Source organism: Salmo trutta, chromosome 32, assembly GCF_901001165.1.
Source record: "Salmo trutta chromosome 32, fSalTru1.1, whole genome shotgun sequence".
NCBI lineage: Eukaryota > Metazoa > Chordata > Actinopteri > Salmoniformes > Salmonidae > Salmo > Salmo trutta.
The window spans coordinates 6,849,624-6,870,045 of record NC_042988.1 but is presented as its reverse complement, the minus strand read 5'-3'; the positions used below and the strand labels follow the sequence as shown (position 1 = coordinate 6,870,045).

General features: G+C 43.6%; 3 protein-coding genes across 3 annotated transcripts in view; all 3 read left to right on the top strand.

The window, feature by feature from the left end:
- Window positions 1-1,288: 1,288 nt before the first annotated feature.
- On the top strand, window positions 1,289-3,406 carry LOC115170595 (aquaporin-5-like). The gene is made up of 4 exons (XM_029726856.1): window positions 1,289-1,822; window positions 2,147-2,308; window positions 2,515-2,595; window positions 2,722-3,406. Exons 1-4 carry the CDS (start codon window positions 1,433-1,435, stop codon window positions 2,887-2,889), a joined length of 801 nt encoding a protein of 266 aa, XP_029582716.1. The 5' UTR covers window positions 1,289-1,432; the 3' UTR covers window positions 2,890-3,406.
- A 745-nt stretch (window positions 3,407-4,151) lies between these two features.
- On the top strand, window positions 4,152-18,299 carry itga2b (integrin, alpha 2b). The gene is made up of 31 exons (XM_029727337.1): window positions 4,152-4,584; window positions 6,155-6,285; window positions 6,454-6,551; window positions 6,952-7,123; window positions 7,488-7,537; window positions 7,718-7,763; window positions 8,350-8,469; window positions 8,729-8,773; window positions 9,122-9,165; window positions 9,256-9,321; window positions 9,488-9,540; window positions 9,714-9,789; window positions 9,945-10,080; window positions 10,391-10,576; window positions 11,598-11,643; window positions 11,782-11,889; window positions 12,411-12,466; window positions 12,565-12,716; window positions 13,056-13,172; window positions 13,332-13,399; window positions 13,581-13,728; window positions 14,013-14,105; window positions 14,525-14,604; window positions 14,918-14,998; window positions 15,564-15,669; window positions 15,908-16,060; window positions 16,280-16,378; window positions 16,659-16,775; window positions 17,013-17,114; window positions 17,297-17,419; window positions 17,683-18,299. Exons 1-31 carry the CDS (start codon window positions 4,412-4,414, stop codon window positions 17,803-17,805), a joined length of 3,168 nt encoding a protein of 1,055 aa, XP_029583197.1. The 5' UTR covers window positions 4,152-4,411; the 3' UTR covers window positions 17,806-18,299.
- A 306-nt stretch (window positions 18,300-18,605) lies between these two features.
- The window catches only part of fam171a2a (family with sequence similarity 171 member A2a), a 68,462-nt gene continuing 66,645 nt past the window's right edge, over window positions 18,606-20,422 (top strand). The window contains exon 1 of the mRNA XM_029727335.1: window positions 18,606-18,841. Within this exon, the coding sequence (XP_029583195.1) occupies window positions 18,676-18,841 (166 nt within the window). The 5' untranslated portion in view covers window positions 18,606-18,675. The remainder of the gene's footprint in view (window positions 18,842-20,422) is intronic.

Genomic DNA, 20,422 nt, shown 5'->3' with positions numbered 1-20,422 from the left:
TAACCATTCTTAACTTTTGTTCTAGTTATAAGAAAAAAAGACTATAGTCTACTTTTTGAAGATATCCACCTCATGTTTTTATATGACAAACATTTCACAAATGCAGGCCTCAATAGTCTCCCCTTGTTAACACACGCACACACACACACACACACACACACACACACACACACACACACACACACACACACACACACACACACACACACATACACACACACACACACACACACACACACACACACACACACCAATTGATACTTTGTATAGTCTAAAGGCTCATACTGTAGTCTCCCTGTTTTCCGTTTTATGTATAATGTCCTACTATGACATTCCCTGTCATCTGCATTCATCCCCATCTCCACATGTTGTTGAAACACCATCTCTCCATATCATATTTTACACAGTTATCCCTGTCCTGACTCAACCAGCCTCAGGGACTGTATCAATTTCCATGACCTTGGTAGGAAGCTATCTCTGCAGGGGAATCTCAGTATAACTGTACTGCCATTGTTCCTAACTGACCTTCACATGCTTTACTGTGGTCGTGTTTAGTTCCCCCACCCTCTCTTAGTCACCCTGTTACACTAAAACTTCCCTGGCCACTCTCTGTGATGAGAGAGCTCCCTTTGAGGGGATTAAAAATGCCTCTCTCTTGGTATCCTTAAGCTGCTACGCTGGCTTAAAATGCTATATTTGGCTTGTTTTGGGGTGGACAGTATCTTGATCAGTTTATTTAAAATGATGATAATTGATCCTAAACTCTGGTTGACCCCAGGTTAGGAAAGTACACCTTTTGGATTAATCCCAGGGCACCACTAATTGCAATTCAGTTAGTTGGCTTTGGCTTGTTCAGCTCAATCCCCAGCCACACTCCTCTTCTACCTGAAAGATAGAAAGCTTCAGGTAACCATATATTCCTCTGTGGTGAAGCACTTTTCTTTGAGAAACAGAGGCAATGGTGTATGTGAGTTAGAAGAAGGAAGAAGGGAGACCCCCCCAGCTGCAAAGAGAGACCAGAAGCTAGCGGCCCCTCGCTAGTGGCCGCTCATTACCTATGGGTAAATCTGTGGCCCCCCAGAAAGAAGACACCACTCGACATTTACCGGCAGCCATCTGAGAGTACAGGAAAGCAGAAAGCCAAAACATGCATTGGCTAAGCTAAGCCTCCCCACCTCCCCACCTCCCCTCCAGGCTTACCCACCTTTAGAACACATCACAATACAAGCAGTATACTGAGGGGACAGGTAAGAGGCCATCTTCCTGATATATGCGTCACACAGCGGTAGATGCCCCCTCTATATATGTTCCCATTGCAGTCCCTTGTGGTTGTTTGGTTCTGCTGCTGCTGACTCCTGGATGTGTTTCATGGCAAAGCAACAAACAAACAGAGAAACAGGACAACAGAGAGACAGCGATTCATTCATCCATCATGCAAGTCCTTTCCAGTCTGGCGTTGGTTTTGAAGAACATTTGGACACTTTCCTTCCTCCGGGACCTCCTGTGTGAATTTGTGGGCACTACCATCTTCCTCTTCACCAGCCTGGCCTCGGTGGTGCTATGGCCCCAGCTTCCAGCCTGGGATGGGAGCCTCTCCAGTCCCACCAGTGATCATCATCTCCATGCCTTGTCCTCTGAGTCAGACCCATCCTTTCTCTCGGACGCCCAGCCCCTCTCCGAGTGCCACCCTGACCCCCTGCATGTGGCCCTGGCATTCGGGGCCTCCGTGGCTGTGGTGTCTGTGTGCCTGGGTCCTGCTACCTCTGGAGGAGGGGTCCACCTGAACCCGGCTGTGACCCTGGCTCTGGCTGCAGGACTGAGGGTGAGCCCCTGGAGAGCTGTCCTCTACGTGGGGGCACAGCTCCTCGGTGCACTCTGTGCTTGTGCGCTTCTCATGGGAATGGTGCCTGCTCCGCTCAGAGGGCATCTGGCGCTGAACGAGGTCACGAGTCACGTCTAATACATTTTTATTTGATTCTAGGTTGTAGTGAAGTATTGTTTTTCTGTAGTATTATAGCTATTATTAGAAATGTTTTGCCAAAAACGTCTTTGTATTTTTGTATGGGCTAAATTGATAATGGGTGTTTATAAACATTTTAACTCAATGAATCCAGGTCTGATATCTGTAAAGTGTTTATTTTTCCAGGTAGCTTTGGGTGTCCACCCATGCCAAGCCTTCACAGTGGAGACAGCCATCACCTTTCAGCTGGTAGTCTGTGTCCTCGCCACGTCTCGATCCAAATCAGCCTTCCACCTCTTGGGTCCTGTAGTGGTCGGCTTGTCTGTCATTTTGGGAAATCTAGTGGCAGTAAGGAAGATGCCAGATCCTATTTGTGTTAGTTTAAATTCTGTCTGACCATAATAGAATTTCTATGGGTAATTTGATGTATTTTGTCAATTAAAACATTTTGTAGATCTTTACATTTCTCCTATGACTTATCTTTTGATTTCATGCCCTCCTCTCTCACTCTCTTTTTCTCCCCCTCTCTCTCTTTACCTTAAACCTTTGACCAGATTGGGTACACTGGCTGTGGGATGAATCCTGCTAGGTCTTTTGGTCCAGCTGTGGTCACTTTAAAATTTCAAAACCATTGGGTGAGTCGGGCCAAACACAAGTTGACTCCATGAAATTACAAAAGTATATTGACACTATTTACTAACATCACACCACAGTTCACATATACAAATCTACTTACAAAAAACTTTCTCACTCCTCTGCAGGTGTATTGGGTGGGGCCGTGTGCGGGGGCGTTACTAGCTGGCCTACTACATGACTTGGTGCTCCACCCACGATGGGCTAGCCCTGGCGACTGGTTGGCTGAGTTTAAGGAACTGTTTCCCAAGGATCCACTCAAACAGCCCACCACCTTGGAACACACAGTGGAGTAGAGATGGAGGCAGTTATCTTACCATTTTCTGACCATTGACCAAAGGTGACCACACACCATTCTCTGATATCTGACAATTTGCCACTGGTGTACACAAGTGGTCATGCTAGCTGGGTCCATCGTTGAGTACCACTGAGTGAAGAAACTCAACATTTGTACACATCTACAGTATTCATGCACATCTACAATGTAGCTATGATAATATACTCTGCTGTATTCTCTGGGAGACTGCTTTCTTCTCTCTTTTCCTGAGTGTACTGGATAGTTTCCTTTCTGGCCAGTTCTCTGATATTTCAGAACTGAACAAAACACTAATCCACCATCTCAGGTTCTTCACAATCATGTTGTTTATCAGTTTGACTTCATTTTGTGAATCTTTGTACCTCTCTGAGGTGTTGAACCATCTGTAGAAGCAGATAATGTATATTCAGACCAAAGCCTAGACATGTCAATGAGTGTCCAAGGTGATTTCATTCAGGTCAGTTAAAGTACGGGTACCACCTGTATAATCATTCACATTATGGGACAGATCACTATAACATGTGTTTTTATATACCACTACCATGGGGTTTGTCTTGTTATACATATTTAAATGACAGCTGTATGACTCAGTAAAATGTTCTTTATTATATAATTAATTCTACATTTGTTTTTCACTATATTGAAACGGAACATAATGTTTTTCATGTCCTCTGTGCAAGAGTTTATTAAAGCTGAAAACCAAACTGAGTCGTTCTACCGTGTGTATGGGGGATGGGAGTGTAAAGTGAGTGTGAAGCTACAGGAGTCATTTTGTGACAGGTCCACTTACATTTTTCATCTGTTTCCATGAAATGTCATGCCCTGGGGAGGACTCATCTGGGAAGGAAGGGCTTGGGTGTAATTGACCAGGGTCTCCTTAATCTCTCAAACCCAGCAACCCTGCCCTGTGTGTGTTTCTGTGTGTCTGTATCTCTGTCTGTGTGTGTCTGTGTCTCTCTCTCTTTCTCTCTCTCTCTTTCTCTCTCCCAACTGAGAGAAGAAAATAGAAAAATGTGTATTTGGATGCACATCACGAGAGTTTTATACCTTGGTTATGCACACTCTTGAATCGTGTACTTATTTTTTCATTTATGTACTATGAGAGACATTGTTTACAAGTTAATATAACACTATAAATATAAGTGCCAATGTGTCTGAGAGCTGCAGTTCTGTTCTGACAGACTGACATCTCTTCACTTCATGTCACAAAATATTCTCTGCAAAGTCCTATCTGCAGGAAGCAGTTAGTTACACCCCACTCAACACAATGCAATGAGAGCCGCAAATACATTTTGCTTAGCAAGAAAAAAATCCTTCAACTCACATCAAAAACTCTGCACTATCTATGACAGCCCTCTCGACGTTACTGTGTAAGTTCCCTGCCTTGCGAAAAACAACTGAAGATGATAAGAATTACTCACATAGGAAGAAGAAATTTGGATTACAGTTTCACTTGCAGTGAGGGAGTTGACGGAGACATAGAAGAGCTGTAGCTGAAAAAGATGGAGGAACACCGGATTCATAGATCAATACAAATGATGGGTCTCCTGATATTTGCTCTCCCACATTACTCTGACACCTTAAATCTAAACCTGGTTAACTTCACTGAGTTCTCTGGCCCTGAGGGAAGCTTCTTTGGCTTCTCTGCAGATTTCTATCAGTATAGCAACAAAACGTGAGTATTGCAATATACTATTTGGTAAGTTTTGGCTTTGCTTCAATCAGTAGGAGTTGCATCGTTTTTATGGTATCTGTTAAACTACACTGTATAGTAAAAGTATGTGGACACCCCTTCAAATTAGTGGATTTGGCAATTTCAGCCACAGGTGTATAAAATTGAGCATACGGCCATGCAATCTCCATAGACAAACAATGGCAGTAAAATGGCCTTACTGAAGAGCTCAGTGACTTTCAACGTGACACTGTCATAGGATGCCACCTTTCCAATAAGTCAGTTTGTCAAACTTATGTCCTACAAGAGCTGCCCTGGTCAACTGTAAGTGCTGTTATTGTGAAGTGGAAACGTCTAGGAGCAACAACGGCCCAGCCGTGTAGTGCTAGACCACAGGAGCTCACAGAACGGGACCGTCAAGTGCTGAAGCGCGCAGCTCGCAAAAATTGTCTGTCCTCGTTTGCAACACTCACTACTGCCTCCGGAAGCAACGTCAGCCCAAGAAGTCTTTGTCGGGAGCTTCATGAAATGGGTTTCCATGGCCAAGCAGCCGCACACAAGCCTAAGATCACCATGAGGACTGCCAAGCGTCGGCTGGAGTGGTGTAAAGCTCGCCTCCATTGGACTCTGGAGCAGTGGAAACGTGTCATTGGAGTGATGAATCACGCTTCACCATCTGCAGACCGACAGATTGATCTGTGTTTGGCGAATGCCAGGAGAACGCTACCTGCCCCAATGCATTGTGCCAACTGTAAAGTTTGGTGGAGGAGGAATAATGGTCTGGGGCTGTTTTTCATGGTTCGGGTTAGGCCCTTAGTTCCAGTGAAGGGAAATGTTAATGCTACAGCATACAATGACATTCTAGACGATCCTGTGCTTCCAACTTTGTGGCAAAAGTTTGAGGAAGGCCCTTTCCTGTTTCAGCATGACAATGCCCCCATTGACATCCAGGCTGTATCACAACCGGCGGTGATTGAGAGGCCCAGCGTCGTCCGGGTTTGGCCGGTGTAGGCCGTCATTGTAATTAAGAATTTGTTCTTTAACTGACTTGCCTAGTTAAATAAAGGTTAAATGTAAAAATGTCAACAACAAAAAAATTGACAAAGCGAGGTCCGTACAGAAATGGCTTGTCGAAATCGGTGTTGAAGAACTTGACTCTCCTGCACAGAGCCCTGACCTCAACCCCATCGAACACCTTTCTGATGAATTGAAACGCCGACTGCAAGCCAGGCTTAAATCACCCAACATCAGTGCCCAACCTCACTAATGTTCTTGTGGATGAATGGAAGCAAGTCCCCGCAGCAATGTTCCAGTATCTAGTGGAAAGCCTTCCCAGAAGAGTGGAGGCTGTTACAGCAGCAAAGGGGAGAACAAATCCGGCTTAATGGCCATGGTCTTGGAATGAGATGTTTGACGAGCAGGTGTCCACATACTTTGGGTGATGTACTGTATATGCTGGTATTACTCTTATATTAAATTGGGAAAGGTATGTGGGGTTGGAATGGCTTTTCATCAGATGCTTGTCTGAAATCCCAAAGAGAATATTTTAACCCTAGTATTTTCTGTCCCACAGCATCAGTGTTGTGGTTGGGGCCCCCAGAGCCAACACCAGTCAGCCAAGAGTCACTGAGGCGGGGGCTGTGTATCTCTGTCCCTGGGCACAGGCAGGAGGGGCCTGTACTACCATGACCTTTGACACAAAAGGTAAACCTTTACTTATCAAAAGTTCTATTCATGCATTTCTCATTTTTTTCTAAAGCTGTGTACATATTAGCATACTGTAGATCAGTAAATAAGTAAAGTAGATATTTATTTATTCTGGGCTCAATTACAAAAAAGGTTGACAAACTGAGCTGTCTGATGTAACTACAGGTGATGAGGTTTATCCTCACCAGAACTTAGTGATAAGCTCTTCAAAGTCCCACCAGTGGTTTGGTGCTACTGTGCGATCCTCCGGAAACTACATTGTGGTGAGTTTTTCCAGACATTGTGGCACAATACTCTTCCCACTCTCTCACTCTTTGAATTCTCATAAACCAGTCACTCATTTTGCTGTGAGTCTGAAGGCCGCTGTATACAGTCACTGTGCATTATAGAATGCATCAGATATCCATCCTCTAAATCTTTTACAGAACCCCTCTCCCTCCCTCAATGTATTTTCTTTCCTCTCCCAACCACCGATCCCCTTTCTCTTCTACCAATGTTTGTATGACTCTGCTCTTTCTTAACTGACTTTCTTTCTCTCGCGGTTATTCTCTACATCACTTTGTTTTACCCTTCTCTTTATCTCTATATAACGTTCCTTCTCCTTCTCCCCCTCTTTTTCTTTCTCTCCTCCCTTCTCTCTCTCCCTCCCTCCCCCTGCGCCAGGCCTGTGCCCCTCTGTTCCACTGGAACGTAATAGACGTGGGGGAACGTGACGAGGCCCAGAATACTCCAGTGGGGACCTGCCTAGTGTTGAACACACTGACGGGGGAAACGGTCAACTTCTCCCCCTGCAGAGACGTCATGACTGAGAAAGTTTACGAAGCCCTGAAGTACAGTAAGAGATATTAGTCATGCCAGTAGTACCTGTACAGTACAGTAACAGGTTCCTCTGTTGTCCACTCAAAACTTAAAGGCTGCATTTACGCATGCAGCCCAATTTTGATCTTTTGCCACTAATTGCTATTTTGACCAATCAGATTGGGCAAAAGAACAGAATTAGGCTGCCTGTGTAAAAGCAGCCAAACAAGCATCTCGTCAGAACTGTGGCGGTAATTGAGTATCATTGTCACTGCTATGCCACAAAACTACTAGGATATTCCTTCTTAAAATAGCTGTTGACTTCATGTTCAAAAGTTTGCCTGCTGGTCTTTCTTTCTACTATGCGTGTTTTCATCTTTGATCCTGATCTTGATTCTCAGATAACGACAGACGATACTGTGAAGTGGGATTTAGCTCCGACATAACAAAGGTGCCCGCACTCCAAACATTTCTCATCAAAACTTTTTATTTTTTGATTCATATAATGTTATATACTACACGGTAATGTACAGTAGCAGAATAGATCAGTTAGATCCACATAGTTTATGATACTGTAAGGTAGTAATTACACCAACAATAATTTGATTTGTTTCTTGCTGTACTATTCTAGGATGGAAGGCTCCTTATCGGTGCTCCTGGAGGCTACTACTTTCAAGGTAACATGTGCCATCTGCTGCCATTATTAGCCTGGTTAAACTAGATTGCACGCTACACCTGAGGTATAACTGCTGGGGCATAACATTGCTGGGGCATAACATTTGCTGCTGGGGCATTGGAGCTGGATGCCACACTTGCTGATGCTGCTGGGGAATGGGGGTCGGTTGCTTCTGCTGCTGGAGCATTGAACAAAAATGGGGTGGACAAACACTAAAACACTAAGAACAAGAAATATAAAATGTCACTATATATGGTTCTTCGGCTGGTGGCTTCCATAATTATGGTGGCTTCCATTATTGCACTGTTCGACACTCCTAGGATAAATGTATACATTAATAGCCCTGTTGTTAGGACGTCTCTGGGAAGGTTGATGATGACTGAGCATGATTAATTATCATATTATTATATAGTCTCGGAAATGCCAGACCAACGGCAACAACATGTCAGAACATTGTTCATGTGGGAGGCAACCTGTCTGCTTAATTTGACTAATATTACTGAAAATATTCTGAAATATATATTTATAAACATTACCAAAGTGTCTTCTCCAAATGACGGTTGCGGTGCTTAACCTTTCTGTTGCAGGTCAGATCATCAGTGCAGGACTGCCTGACATCGTCAACAGTGCCAAGAGCCAGAATGCCAAACCTTATGTGGCAGGACAAACCTATTCCCCTGAGACTGGTGGATACGATCGTTACCATGGTAAGAGGGTTACACGCAAGACTTGTGGTCTAAAGCAATGGTTTTCAAGCCTCTTCTCAGAGACGCCAAGATGTTTCACAATTTTGTTGCAACCCTGAACTAGCAAACCAAATTCACCTAATCAAGGGCTTGATGATTAGTTGAATCAGGCGTGCTACCCCGAGAAGAGGTTTGAGAACCACTGGCCTAAAATATTCAGTACAATGATATTCAGTGACCTTCTCCTTAGTTCAATAAACCAGAAAGGTTTCGCCAACAGGGTATTCTGTGGCCACTGGCGAGTTCACTGGAGACTCAATACCAGGTGAGAAAGTTTCCGTCAAAAGTGTCCACACAACCAGATAAGTACTAGCCTGGTCCCAGTTTGTACTATCATTCCGACTCATTGTCATGCCAAACATTTGTTCATGTTTTGCATGACAAAGAATGGCAAGGAATGTAATATTAGCGTATAGGCCCATAGAGCAGTGCCCAGACTAGAGAATAACACTTCCTACACTTTATGTGCATGGTAGTGATGGTGACAGCTGTACACAACCTTCAAACATCTGTCAGTAAGATACAAAAGGTTGAAACATTTCTCAATAATGAATTAATGAAGTCTGTTTTATTGTGTTTTAAATCCGGTACAAGTATTTATTTTCTGTTTCAGATTATGTGGTTGGAGTGCCTAATGATCGCAACACAGCAGGCTCAGTATGTGCTCCCGATGGCGTTATGATCATTTACTTTTCATATTCATTTATTAGAGAGTGATCTAAGCTAACGCTGTGGCTTTGTATCCAGGTCAAAATCTATAATGGAAATACACGTGACTTTTTGGGAGTTAAACGCACATTCTTAGGCTCTCAGGTGAGACTACATTTCCATCACATTTTATTTTTATTTACTGGTTTACAGGAGAGTGATGAAGAAGTGATCCCTATGTGACATGTCTATACAGATATGCCTTTGTGTTGATATCTGAGTGATGAGCAACGTAGTCCACTCAAAACCACATGCAACTTTCACCTTGCAGGTGGCCTCTTACTTTGGCCACAGCGTTGCAGTGACTGATATTAACAATGATGGGTATGTCCGAACTCTCGTACTTACTTTTTTTAGTCCTTGATCATGGAAGTATTAAACATGAATGAACCACCTGATAACATCTAAGCCACTGGTTGCTGGCTTGCTGTCTCAAGGAGCCATGAAAAAGAGCTCAAATGTCCAGCCATTCTTGCTCTGTCCTCTGTCTACTACAGAATAGACGACATCCTAATCGGGGCGCCCCTCTTCATGGAGCGTGTGTCGGGCCAGCAGTTGCAGGAGGTGGGCCAGGTGAGTGAAAACCTGATGAGTCCTGGGTGGTCGAAATGTTATCAAATAAATCTAGCACATGGGAGCATAGTGTGCAGTCTCCATTCACCTTTTATTAACCTTTTAACCTTTTATACCCAGCTCCGAGACAATGGATGTGTGTAATCCTTTTGCAGGTGAGTGTGTACCTGCAGAGAGAGCGCTCCACCTTCCACTCCAAGCCAGACCAGAAGCTGACAGGTTCCCAGTTGTACGGACGCTTTGGCAGCACCATCGCCCCCCTCGGTGACCTGGACAAGGACGGTTTTAGGGGTGAGGCTCTGATATACAATCATTTGACTTATAATATACGTATCTTCCCTTTTAATATAGTAACTGCCTCAGGGGCAGCAGAATCAGTAGTATCTGCTTTTCTGGGTAACTTCACCAAGGAATGATATTAAATGTGAAAATATCCTCCGCAAAACACTTTAATCTCCTTTCGGAAACAATCTTTGATTTCATGATTCCCTCTTGAAATGCTAAATGTTCTAATGGTGGGGAATGCTTTTGTCATAGCAGTGTTTCAATGCACTCTGTCCATGGATTACTCATCACTATAAAGTGTTTCTGTCTCTCTCAGATGTTGCTGTGGGAGCCCCATCCTCAGACGTTGAAGGGAGGGTTTTCGTCTACATGGGGACTAGCGATGGACTGTCTCCCCAGTATACCCAGGTCATTGAGAGTCCCTTCCGGGCCCTAGGCTCTCCAGCACAGTTTGGCTTCACCCTGAGAGGGGCCACTGACATTGATTCAAATGGCTACCCAGGTTAGTCTGAAAACTAACTATTCGGAAACTGTAGGCTTGTTTACCTTGATTTAGAATAGATGTGGATTTGATTATTTTGGGTTATACATGTGTTTTGACTTGATTCTTTGATTCTAGCCCAAAAACGTGAAATAATAATCTCATCAAGATTTGAGAAGTTATGGAACAACAAACCTTACCCCGGCCAACAATTCCCAACAATGTCCCTAACTCTCTTGTCAAGCCACAGTGTCCATCCTGCCAAGACCACTTGGAGATGTCAACCTGCAAGATCACTTGGAGGTCACTCTCTTCCCTTACGACTCCACAATCAGCCTCTGGCGCAGTTCAAAAACAGCAGCAGCAAAGATTTCTGTTGTCTTTTTCATTGTAGCTGACTACTACCCAAGGACATATTGCCACTACTTAACAAAGTCCTCGTTCCTTTCAGTCCCAGTAAAAATGTCCTCTGACATATTGTTTGTCTCCCGTTCCCCTGGAGACGAAGGCAAAGTTTCTCGGACACACGAGAGAGAAACAGAAAGGTCACTCATCCAGTGGAGTGGCCAACATTTGTCGGGGGAGAGCACTAAATGGAGATATATTTAGTGTCCCTTGGAGACTAGTGAACTACTCTCAACACAGCAATGCTTTTTGATGTGCAACACCACTGGCTTTTAAAGACACTCATGGCGCTCTTTGTCTCTTGTCTCCCCAGTGAGACTGTTACAGTTCAACACTTTGAGACAAACTGGTCACTGTGAAAACTATTTCTTTTTTTCAGCTGACCTCTTTCCCTGAAAATAGTTTGGTTTCCTACTTTAAGTTTCTTAGGAGTCACTGTGATATGAAAGCAGAGGTCCTGGCTGTTACCAAAGAGCAATCAATCCCATGGACTAGTTTTTGATACCCTTTCATGAGAAAGTGCTATCAATCATGTCATTTTTTTCAAAGCTGTTTCATGACTGTATATTTCTTATGTTTCAAGACTAGAAAAATAAGAGCTTGCAACTTGTTATTATCAATCTTTGTTGCCTCACAGATCTAATTGTTGGTGCATGGGGAGTAAATAAGATTGCTGTGTACAGGTACAGTAGTGTGAGACAAACAAACAGTTTATTTGTTACTTTAAATTAACTTGAGAAATGTTATCTGGAGCAAGTTTAACATATGCGTTCACAATGTACCCACAACGTCTATTCTCTGTTTGTGTGGGGTGGTACCAGGGCTCAAGCCGTGGTGATGGCCAAGACCCAACTCTCCCTCTACCCTGACTTCCTGAACCCAGATCGGAAGGAGTGTCAGCGCCCCACCACCAACGAGCCTGTGGCCTGGTAAAGATTCTTCTCATACCAGAGTATCATACCATTAGTGTGGGCATTATCCATAGCCGCGGGAAGTTGTTTGGGGGTGGGGGTGCTGCGTTAATTATGATGTATATTTGATATTTTTGTATTTTCAAGGGGTGGGGGGGTGCTGAAAAAACATTTTGCCTGCACTAAAGACACTATATCGGTCCGCTAATACAGCACTATTAAAGGTCCAGTGGAATACTTTTGTGACAATTTTTTTAATCAATATTATTTTTTATTACGATTTTCAGGGGGTGCTGCAGCACCCAACTGGGAAGAACATTTATGATGGACAAATGTTTGTGGGCACGGCAAGCATGCACGTGTTGGCACTATGTAGAATTGCTGTAGTATCCTAGTGCCAAACATTTTATTAAGATATGTGACATGTCTGGACAGTTCCTGGTTGTGTTAGACTGATATTTCCCGTGATGATGTGTGAATTTGTTATTGTAAATTCAGAATGGCATTATGACTGATGCGGTCTGTCTCGCTCCAAACAGCTTCACAGTCACGATGTGCATTAGTGTGTCTGGCCACAGCATTCCAGAGGAGATAGGTAGGAGACGCATACTGAAGTCATTTACTCCTGTGGAAACATATTCTCCTTGAGTTTGAGTTTTCTGTTTGTTCAAGACACTAAATCCACTCTTGTAGTTCTAGATGCAGAGCTTCAGCTGGACAAGATGAAACAGACAATGGCCAGGAGGACCCTATTGCTGCAGACCAATCTGCCCCAAGAGTATTTTCAGCTAACCATTCAGAGAGATGTGGGAGTGGTCTGCAGGAACCAAACCGCTTACCTACGGGTGGGTTGCTTGTGCCAGTTTAGCCAATTTATAGGCCTGTATTTTGTATTACAATGGTCAGTGCTCAAAACCTGAAATAAAACCATAATGTTGCAGCAGTGTTCTTATCAGGCTGATGCCCCCAAGTGGCCATTCACAGAAGTGACACTACAAAAGGCTCCGATCACAATACTATTAGTAACCTCACAAAAGGTTGTGAACACTGCTATTGTCAGTGGCAACAGACAAACCTGAAAGGGGAATAGATTGATATTGTCGTAACACTACGTGATCCACTAAACTGCAGTAGATCTTTACTGAATTTCAATTTAATTGTGGGTTAATTGCATCAATGTCCAGCATGAATCAGAGTTCAAGGACAAGCTCAGCCCCATCTTCATCTCCTTGAACTACAGCCTGTCCAACTCCAACTCCCAGGAGGCCATGCTGCATGGCCAGAGAGCTGTTGTCACACAGGTAACATCACACATTACATTCTAAATCTATTAAAACATTTTAATTTGCAAAGGAATAACATTTTACAAGTGGTAATTACACAGTCGAAACCTATGCATTAGCATAGGTGTTTGTTTCTTTGGGCATAAAAATGTGTGCATGTGTCTGTGTGTTGTGCAGACCAGGATCATTCTGGACTGCGGAGAGGACAACGTCTGTGTCCCTGACCTGAGGCTGACTGCTGAAGCGTGAGTGTCAAACTCACCTGAGTTCCTCATCACTCAGTAGTGTCATCTGTTTTCTTGGTCATTCTACATTTTCAAGAATTTGACTAAGTAAGGTCTCGTGGGATCAGTGTGCGGGGAAAATAGGGTCTAGTTAGAGCATGTTATTCCTGTCTACTAATACAACCCTTTGACCCATCCTCAGAGGTACCGAGCGTCTTCTGATAGGGGATGACCACCCTGCCCTGTTGGTCATCACAGCGGAGAACAGAGGAGAGGGGGCCTACGAGACCGAGCTGGAGATACGCCCACCAGCTAACACACACTACCAGAGTATGGTGACTGACAGAAAGGTGACTGTGACTCTCCTGTTCATAATAAAAGGGAATTGTTAACAGAGTGACATCAACTGTCCCACACACGTGACCTGCAGGAAAAACTATGAGCCCAGAGTTTTGCTGGTCAGGTTATGTGGTCAGCATAGCCTACCGGCCCTACGTAAAACACACTGTCTGCGTCTGAAATGGCACCCTATTCCCTATATAGTGCACTACTTTTGACCAGAGCCTCATGGGCCCTGGTCAAAAACAGTGCACGATATAATGAATAGGCTATCTGAGTTTGCCATCTCTCCCAGGGCTTCAGCAGGTTGATCTGTGCTCAGAAGAAGGAGAACCAGACGGTGGTGGTGGTCTGTGAGTTGGGGAACCCTATGAAGCAGGGCCAGAAGGTAACCACCATGTAATTAAATATAGTAAAAGTAAATACCCTTGCACGTGCCTTGCATGAGTCAGAACGGCTCATTGGAGCAGGAGCCTATCTCCTGTTTCTGTAGCGTGAGGCAGCTTGATGGACACGACACTAATCTATCACCTTAATCTCCTTAAGGCTGTCTGAGTGCCAAGCAGAGACTCATTGGGTCCCATTTTTACAGTCTGTAGTATAACTTGGCCGGGGATCGAACCAACTTTCCAAACTCTGGCCGGACACACTGAGTTGGCATGGAATCACACATAGAATAATAGTGCCGTTCTGGGTCTTCACTGTCAACGGATGTGGGTGACATGTGATTGTGTGTTTGCAACAGCTCTGTTGTCCTGTCAGTCTGAATGATACAGTACAGTATGTTCTTCTCTCTGTCTGTCGTAGCTCCAGGCCGGTCTGTTCTTCAGCGTGGGGAACCTGGAGGAGGTGGAGAGCCACGTGTCCTTCACATTACAGATCAAAAGGCAAGAACAACACTTTTATCCCGTCTTGGGATTTTAATGCCTTCGATGCTACCAAGGCATTGTTTTTGTGTTTTTAATACAACATTTTAATGGGGAAATTCAAGATCACTAAAGTGAATGTTTAATGTAGAGTGATCAGCACAATGTAAGGTATATTTAGGGTCTTTGAGATACACATGGTTTACATGCTTGTTAATCCAGTTGTCTGTATTTTAGACATTCAAGGTGTCAGCTGAAGGTTCATGGCTTTTCTAATGACACAAGGGAAATGTTCAACATTCATTCAGCTTCTTCCTTCCTTTATAATCTCTAGCAAGAACAGCCAGAACCCTGACAGTAATGTGGCCCATCTGAGGATTGATGTCAGCGCTGAGGCAGCTCTGGAGATGCGGGGGTGGGTGGGCCTTCCTTCATTGTCCTCCAATTATCCTCCAATTATCATCAGAGCCATAAACTGTGCTGTTTTGTGCTACCATGGAAATGAGCACTCCTCCTGACTCCCGAGACACACTTTCTGTGTGGCAATTCAGAGCTGCCTTGCCAGACAAGTAGCAGACTGAATATCTAATATCCAAAAGGGATGAGTGACGTTTGCCATTGGAAGATGTTGTCTTAATGCGAGCGTATTACAGTACAGTAACACCATGGTTTCCTCTTGTCCTTGTAGTTATTGGCTTTCCTAGGACACGTAGTTACTAATTATCACCAGGACTATTTAACTATAAGACCAAGAGGTGCAAATTAAGCATCCTGAAGCAGTCTAATCCCTATATTCTACTAAGATCAGTGAGAAATGAGGCAATCTATTGGATCCCGGATCTGCTGTCCACGCTGCCATGCATGACAACAACCATATAATCATTGGCAAGACAGCACAAACCTATCTAGGACCAGGCTAGTGTTACCAGTGTTGTCCTCAGCATTTGGTCCACCCTTATAGCCTGTTGTTTTTTGGACAGGGGTTCCTCTCCACCTGAGTGTGTCCTGCCCATTGCCAAGTGGGAACAGAAGGAGCATCCTGCTGACCTAGAGGAGGTTGGCCCGCTAGTGGAACACGTCTATGAGGTAACCTTTTTACGGTTCACTCAGTGGTTCACTCAGAAAAGAATCAAAGCATTTAAGAAATTTGTCTCTCTGAGGTTGGTGCAGTTTTAGGTCAAAATGTGTGACATCTATTTGAAGAGTCCATAAGGCCCTTATAGATTATGTTTTGTATATGTTATGTCATATATAAGCAAAGACAATGAGATCCAACTTTGTGAGCGAAATCTGAAAGCATGTCTTTTTTTGTTGAAACACTCAGTTGAGAAACCTGGGTCCGAGCACGGTCAACGCTAGGGTGCAGGTAGAGTTTCCCACCCATCACCATGGAGACTTCCTGCTCTATGTGTTCGCCAACGCTTCTGAGGATTTCCTCACCTGCCACACTGACTCCCCTGACATCGACCCATATCAGGTGAGAGAGGTAGCATGATGTGGCCCTGCAGTATGCCAGACAGCAAATCTTTCTATAACGGGAAAACTGTTGTTTTTTCCATTAATTATGTTTAATTTAAAAGGAAATCACAATTTTATTTTATATTTGCCTTAAATAGATGCAAAACCAGCTTTTCTATTGTTCTTTTGATTATGTTTTGGTCATATGAAATTGGAGTACACTCTTTTGTTTTGGCAGTTGGTGAAAACCGGGAATGCTACTGTTGGTAAAGTGCACAAGGTCAAACAGAATGAGGTGGCACGGCAGGAGCCTCAGCGCAAAGAGACCGTTCACGTGGTAAACAAGTGTCGCCTCACGCGATTAACATAATGACATGCATCAGTGTACTTCTGACAGCAATACAATCAAACTGTCTTGTCTTTACTTGATACTGTACGATAGCCTAGTTCCTTTTTGCTGCAATTTCAGGGACAACTTGCATTATTCTGTATGTGCCACAAGAGGGGGCTGTACAACAAAATATTGCATCTCATGTGGATGGGTACATTCCATTGATGTGTAATGGGGGAAACAGGTTGACTCAGTTCGGTGTGTTCCTCTCTTGATTTCTCTACAGAACTGCACCAGTGGAAATACCTGTCTGAGGTTTGTGTGTGAGGCCAGAGGTCTGGAGAGAGGCTGGAGTGCTGTGGTGAAGGTGATGTCTCGACTCTGGGTACAGACCTTCCTGGAGGTGAGAGGGAAGAGGGAGGGAGAGGGAGGGAGGCAGGAAGAGGGAGGGAGAGATAGGGAAAGAGAGAATCACAGTGACATCTTTTCCACACAATTTTTCACTATATCTACATTCATAGGTGTAAAGGAAAAGCGCTCCAAGACAGCTCTGCATAATTTTGAGATAGCATTTTGTAAGATCTTACTTCTTTGACATTATTTCGTAACGATTATGGAAACCTCATTCTGTTTCCCCTAGAGGCCCTATGAGAATTATGTTCTCCACTCTACAGCACGCTATGAGGTTATAGGTATGCCCTCCAAGATCCAGCCTGAAGAGCTGCCAAGTGGACAGGCTGAGGTAAAAAAAAAGAAAAAAAAGTTTCCACTTCTACTAGTGTGCAGACAACACTTATTTACTAATCACATAAATGACTTACTTGAGGCACATACACAACCTTATCTCACAAAGTAACCATTTCTTCAGTAGTCATTGGACAGATTTAATTGGAGCCAGTTGACCATGTGTGTATGTGTGTGTAGACCCAGACCAGTGTGGTGTGGAGGGCTCCTGATGGAGAGAAGGAAGTGCCGGTGTGGTGGATCGTTGTGGCTGTGGTCTCTGGCCTCTTCCTCCTTGCCCTGCTAGCTCTGATCTTCTGGAAGGTAACGCACTGACATAGTTAAAACAGCAGGTGGCGCAAGATTGGGCCCTATAACTGGGTAGCATTTAGAAGGTGCTACTCAGCTATCATCTAAGTATTGATCACTCAGTCTTTTTTAATATGTTTTCTTAAACCTGTAACTCTTGTTTTAAATGGAGACAACTTAGAGGGGACATAAAGGAGAATGTCCTCAATGACACACAAATGAAACCGGAATCAGGAAACAATATGTGGAAATGTAAATGTTTTGTGTTTATGCTTCAGGTGGGGTTCTTTAATCGCAACCGTCCCCCGTGTGATGATGATGACGATGCAGAACACCTAGCTGGGGCTGGACAGTCAGAATATGCTGAGATGCCCCCAAACACAGATGACAAGCAAGCATAAACAACTGCTGTATCCCCCTGGAAGCCCTGGTGTTTTAAGTATTTATATGGTTTGACACAGACGCCCACACGTTTTCTGAGTGTTAAACTGTTTCACATGGTTTGTAAATGTTGCTGTGGGCTTCTTGTTTTACTCCGTATAACTGCACATTTTCTAAAGATGCACCCTAAAGATGTTTTTTAAAGGGTAACTTGTAGCTGTTGCATTTTGTATTAAAATGATAATATATTCGTGATTAAACACTTTGTGTCCTTTTGAAGCCAAACTGGCATTCCAATGTTCGCAGAGGGGATATCCTTGTTAGTGTGATGGCATCGACCTGCTCTCTAAGCAACCATTGTGTTGGGGAGACCATCATAACTCACTGAAGGCTGAGCCAGCTTCCTGTTGTTGTAGAGGGGAGACCCTAGTGACAATAACACTCAGACCCGGCAATCATGTGTTTATTATTAAAAAGAATAATAAATAAATACCCAGATATGGCAAGAAAAGTACAATACTTACACGTTTGTTTTTTTGTTACATTGACATTTTATATGCATTTCAAAACAACTGCAAAGTAATAGTGGCTATTGTGCATGCAAACAGATAGGTAGCCTACTCTTAAGTGAAATGGAACACTGTGTTCTTACATTTGTAATTACACTGTCCTCCTAATAGGGTTTGAGATGGACTTATAAGGGCCCAAAGACCTTCATATGAGCCCATCTGTGAACACACTACTTTGGTACCATTAGGGGGCGATCACGACCACCCACGAAGCAGAGCAAGCGTCCCCTCCCACGTAGGACAATGGAATTGTGAAGCCACTCCGGAGCGCGAGCCGAGCAAGGAGTAGGCATCCGAGGCAGCGCGAAAAGGGAGCAGTCAATGCCAACCTCAAAAGCAATATGGATGAATGGCCACCTAAGTGGAATTGATGATGTCGCAGTGAGAATGCCACCACCGCACATATCTCGTCTTCTTTTTATCTTTCTTTTTCTCGGCAATCTTTGGGAAGGACTTGCTAAATCCATTCCGGACCAGGGAGCACTTGGTGAGTTATTCGTAGAGATTCGTCAAGGTTCGAGTTTTGAGGGGAAAGTCTGTGGTGGCGAGTATGATAGGCTGCTATAGCTAACGCATTGGATGTTGTTATTATTTGTGCCCCTCTCAGTGATGAGGATGAGTTATTATGTAACCGTCGCATTTATTCGGCTATAACAGTCTACGCACGAATTAATATAATGTAGTCGCCGCATGCTCTGGTCTTGTGGCTACTTCATTGCAGAATAGGAAACAAAGGACACTGAACTGCAGCACCCTCCCCTGATGGGCCATCTGTAGGTTAAATCTGTAAATCAATGTAATTTAACGCTAGGCTATATATCCGCTCAATAGCAGTTGCATTATTCCGTTTCGATGTGCAATAGCAATTAGGCTATGATGAGGCGTCAGCTTAGTTCAAACTTCTATCCCAGCCCGTTAACTTTATGTAACTCTGGAAGATCCCAAATAGATCTTTTCAATTAGCAAACGGTCAATTGTCAGACACCAATGGTTAACAGAACTATTTAAAAAAATAATAATAATAATCATTCCATGCGAGAAAAATAGGCCTATAAGAGTTTCAAGTCTTACAGCCCGTATAGCGCAAGATATTGTGCATTAGTGAATGCGAGATGGTCGACAAGCTTGTTTTGACTACTGTCATTTGCACGCACCCATTGTTGACATTGTTCTTGTTGTTATGTCCCAAGAGGCATCATGAATGGCCAAAGGACATTATCATTTCAACAATGTTTGTTTTATGGTTCCCAGGACTTTTGACACATTTTATTTATCCTGTTTCAAATCAGTTTCTCAGCAGGAATCATTTCACCATTTTATACCACCATTTTATTATTATTATTATTAAATAGGCCGTCCTGGGACAGTAGACTATGGTTTGCAATTAAACAGACTGATATAGGCCTACTGTCTGTCATTGTAACTGAACAGGAGAATGGGGGACTTCCAAGGTGCTTGAAGTGGATGCTAGTGTCAATGCTTGGTAGTGATTTAGCCCCCCCTCTCCCATACAGTTCCCTATCCTTCAACTGGTCCAAGCACGGTTTAGTTCAGATGCTTTCAATATGTTGCAATTCCTTGTAGATGCCTCTTTTTATAGCTAAGAGGGCTTTTAAGAAGTCGTGTCAGCTATCTATATTTCATTAGCTAAGCTGTTTCCCCACCAAAGAAGCCTATTTCTGGAAGATGTGCTTATTGCTTAGTGCTTTGGACAAGATTGTCAAGACGGGTAGAGCTTCTTAACCCATACATGTCAAATTCAGTGTCATTTCATATTTTAGCTTCTCTAATATTATCTAGGAATAACCATAGATGATCCATGTGAATACCACTCGTTTCACAGACTGAGCAAACTGCTTGTGGTTGGTCTAATAGTTTGTCCTTGCAGAATAGCTATATAGATTCCACATTCTTGAAACACTTTCAAACGGGAAATCACATCAAAGTCTCTAGCACCTTGTCGTTACACCATGCTATTACACCGTGGGTTGATAGAAAGTATCCCAACTGGAGAGACAGGAAATGTTGATTCATTCATTTGAAGGTGTTGTCGTCAACCACGACCACA